Consider the following 3,813-nt stretch of genomic DNA (forward strand, 5'->3'; position numbering starts at 1 on the left):
CGTGTGTCCATGTTCATGTGTGGGACCAGCCACCCACTGAACCAGGTTAAATGAGTCAGTGAGGCTGAGAAAGTCCTTCACCAGTGGTTTCTCTGGGCAGCATACATGCATGTTAAAATCCCCAACAATAAGGACTCGATCATAGTTTATCATTATTCCAGTCAGGAAATCAGAAAAGTCATTCAAGAAATCCTTATTATATTTAGGGGCTCTGTAGATGACAGCGCACAGCACGGGGTGTGAGCGACCCACCTCAAATAAAGTCACCTCGAAGCTGGAGAATGAAGACGGTGCAGAGCACTGCTTGCATTTAAAGTTGTTTTTATAAACCACCGCCGTTCCTCCTCCACGGCCTGACATCTGAGGAGAGCTTAGATAAGAGCAGCCGTCTGGTAGAAGTTCAACAAAAACACTGGAGTCATCAGCCTCAACCCAGGTCTCTGTGATGCAGAGCAAATCCAAATGACGGGAACTGAAAAAGTCCCGCAGGATGAAAGTTTTGTTTGTTAGAGATCTGGCGTTCACCAGGCCAATCCTGGCAGAAACCGCAGCCTGCTGTCCACTGGATGGGCGGGCCCGGGCCAGCGTCTTCAGGCTCTGAAGGTTCACTCCACGCTGGTGGAGACAAGAGAAGCAGGAGCCGAACGCTCGCATCCAGACCGGTGACAGGTACTAGACAGCTGTCGACAGGATCCAGGAAACGCCAAGACACAGCAAAAGAAGGAAATAATCTATTTCTTGTTCGGGAAATGGAAGTAGAACAGACCAGGCAGATCTTTAGTTTCACCAGCCATCCTCCACATTTACCGCGGTAACGATGATGTTTCCGCCTGGAGGGCTAAGTAGGTATCTCTGCAGACAAAAACAGAAGGCTTATCTGGAGGGCCACATCTGATTGGATGATAAAACAATGGGCTTATCTGGGGAGGGCTACATCTGATTGGACGGGGAAAAGAAAGGCTGAATGAAAAAAACAAGGCGTTTGTGTAAACCACAGACATATTACGTCTATGGTGTTAACCGGTTCAACATTACCATACCTTCTCTTTCCGCCTCTCTTAACAGAACTTCCAGTGACATTTCAAACTAAGAGCAACATAAATGTGTAGTGGGGAGGACTAAATGTTTGTTTTTTAATACCTAGCCATTACATTAAAAAACTAAATCTGTGTTGGTTGTTGAATAATGTGAAAATAGTTACAATCAGTTCATAAAGAAAGTAAAATAAAGTAACCAAAATAATAATGATACTTCAACTGTCTTTGAGACAAAGGATGTTTCCTTTAACTTCACATGTTCTTGTTCATCTTTTAAATCAGTCCCTGCAGATGAGTGATGGTCAGTTTCTGTCAGATTTCTGCACCTGGAGCAGGTATTCTGTTTACTGGTTCACTTCCTCAGCTGTCTCACATTTTAAGGGTCAGTCCTTCATGTTTCAGCTCCTTTCATGGATCACATCTCATAGAAGAACTTCTAAAGAACATTTTGTTTTGGGCCATTATCTCGTCACAGGACTCATGATCTTTAACTAAGACTTTTTGGACAAATGGAGCAGGTTTCTCTTCAGATGCTTCATTGTATCCAGACCAGACTCACCTGTGTCAGGTGCAGCTACAACCAAGGACTGAAGAGAATCTTCTTGTGTTTGACAGTAGATATAACACTGGTTCTTAGAAACCTTCAGTTTTAAAAAGACCTGACGTAACTTAACTAAAGAGCAGCAGATACAGTTCAATCAGTGTTTGTCCTCTACAAACACCAAAGACACAGTGAATATCCAGGAGAGACTGTTGATTGAACACCAGCACAGACGTAGTGCTAAGTACAAAATATAGGAAAAAAGCAAACCAGGCCAAGGGGCCACCACACACCGGCAGCATATTGAGTAAAAACCCATCAGTAACGTTCTCTATCCAAGGAAGCAGCAGACCGTGTTGAATCTAGGCCTGGCACCATAACAAGTTTTGCTTGGCGATTCAATGTCTCAAAAATTATTGCGATAAATGATAATATTGTTTGAAATTTGACGATAATTAGTAATTATCGTCAAATTTAGGAAGAAATGTTTGGCAATTAGTTTTGCATGTAGTATCTTTTTTGACCACCGGGTGGCAGTATAAGACTGTTTGAACCGAAGGATGGATAGTGAGGGAGCGAGCAGCGTGCCTCTAAGACAAATGGGAGGGAGGCCCCTTGACATGACATGGGCTGTCTCTCTTCGGTTCTCAAAATGGCGGACGCTCGGTGTGGCTTGAGCTCTTTAGCATTTGTCACAAAAAGCTTTTAATAAAAAGTCAGTAAACAAGTTCTCAGCTTCTTTTTGCAGAGAAAAACAACTTTTTACACGAAGGCACGGATTCCAACCGTGAATCTTGGAGCTTGGACAAGACGGAGGATTTTTCACGAGGTCGGCCTGTTAGCTTAGCTCGTAGCTCAGCTGCTTTTAATGATCCAAAAACGTGATTTTGGATCATTAAAAAGGATTGTAAAGAGAAAGGGAGGGGTCAGTGAAGAGCACCGGAGTTGAACCTTTTGTCACCCAGTGTCTTCAGAAAGAGAGACACGAAGAAACCGATAAATGAAAATGAGGTCGATCATTTTCATTTATCGTGTGATTAATTGATTTATTGATTTATTGTTTATCGCGACAGGCCTAGTTGAATCTTCACTCCGTCAGTCTCCCATCCTGAGCAGGAACAAAGGAGACAGTGGAAAGAAACAAGTCCCTTTGAACAGGAAGAAGCCTCCAGCAGAACCAGGCTCAGGACGAGCGGCCAGAACTCACCTAGCTCACTGATGCGGTGGGGGCTTCCACTCCGGCTCCTATCTTTCCTGGGGGGTGTTCGTTTTTTGCGGAGGATGAGAACAGGGGAGTGGCTTGGTTCTCGTTTCCATCTGTCCCTCTGGCTGTACGCTGCCCTCCTTCGGCTGCGGGACACTGAGCGTGAGCGCGACCTCCGAGTCCGCCTGACCCTGGACCTACAACATAGTCAGAACTTGGTGAATTTGAGTCCAGCACAAACAGAAACACCAACGGCTGATCTAAAACCATAAAAACATTACTACCTGGACCGAGACCTCTTCCTCACTGAGCGACTCCTGGACCTGGACCTGGACCTCCTCCTGTAGCTCCTGTGAGGAAACTTGGATCTTTTCTCTCTCTTTGACGACTTCTGGTCTTTGCTCCTCTGGGGTGACTTAGATAATCTCATTTTCCTCCCAGATGGTGATTTATCTCTGGACCTGGTTCTGTCTGATGCTTTACGCTCAGAGGTGTTAGGTTCTGAGCTTGGTTCAGGTTCTACAGTGTTGGGCTGGTTCAGTGCTGACTGTGATGAGCCATAACCTGGGGTTGTAGAGGATGAACAGAACGCGTTACCTGGACAAAGTATTTCTGTAAGAAATACAGATTTTAGAAGTTAACCCATCTATGGCCCGTTCCCCAGGTGGAAGGTCTTACCTTGGGGTTCTGATGGACCCTCTTTAATATCAGCTGACACTGGTTCCTGTAGCTCGGTGGTTCTGGAGCCACTCATCTCTCCTGTCTGGATCTGTGTTTGGGTGGAGCTGGAGGAGAGCAGAGGTGGCTGAAGGTCCTGTGAAGGACACTGGTTGGACCACATGGAGTGGTCCAAATCTTCTCTCTTTAATGAGGAGCTACAAGCAGACACACCGAGAAGAGGGGCCACTTTAAACCAGATCAACGAGAACTCTACGAGACTCCTAAAACAGTTCATAATCAGAGTTCTGACTTCTAATAACAAATGCTGAGTCAGCATTCACACTGTTACTCCTAACAAACGCTGAGTCAGC

The 3,813-nt window shown here is 45.3% G+C and overlaps 1 protein-coding gene across 3 annotated transcripts in view; it reads right to left on the bottom strand.

The window, feature by feature from the left end:
- The window catches only part of LOC119429169 (protein SON), a 60,943-nt gene that overhangs the window by 48,036 nt on the left and 9,094 nt on the right, over positions 1-3,813 (bottom strand). For all 3 annotated transcript variants that reach the window (XM_037696850.1, XM_037696849.1, XM_037696848.1), the window contains 3 exons: positions 3,461-3,657; positions 3,067-3,346; positions 2,786-2,979 (listed from right to left, as the gene is read on the bottom strand). In XM_037696850.1, coding sequence (XP_037552778.1) covers positions 2,786-2,979; positions 3,067-3,346; positions 3,461-3,657 — 671 coding nt within the window. The remainder of the gene's footprint in view (positions 1-2,785; positions 2,980-3,066; positions 3,347-3,460; positions 3,658-3,813) is intronic.

This window comes from Nematolebias whitei, chromosome 24 (assembly GCF_014905685.2).
Source record: "Nematolebias whitei isolate Nwh7 chromosome 24, NemWhi1, whole genome shotgun sequence".
In the NCBI taxonomy this organism is placed as follows: Eukaryota; Metazoa; Chordata; class Actinopteri; order Cyprinodontiformes; family Rivulidae; genus Nematolebias; species Nematolebias whitei.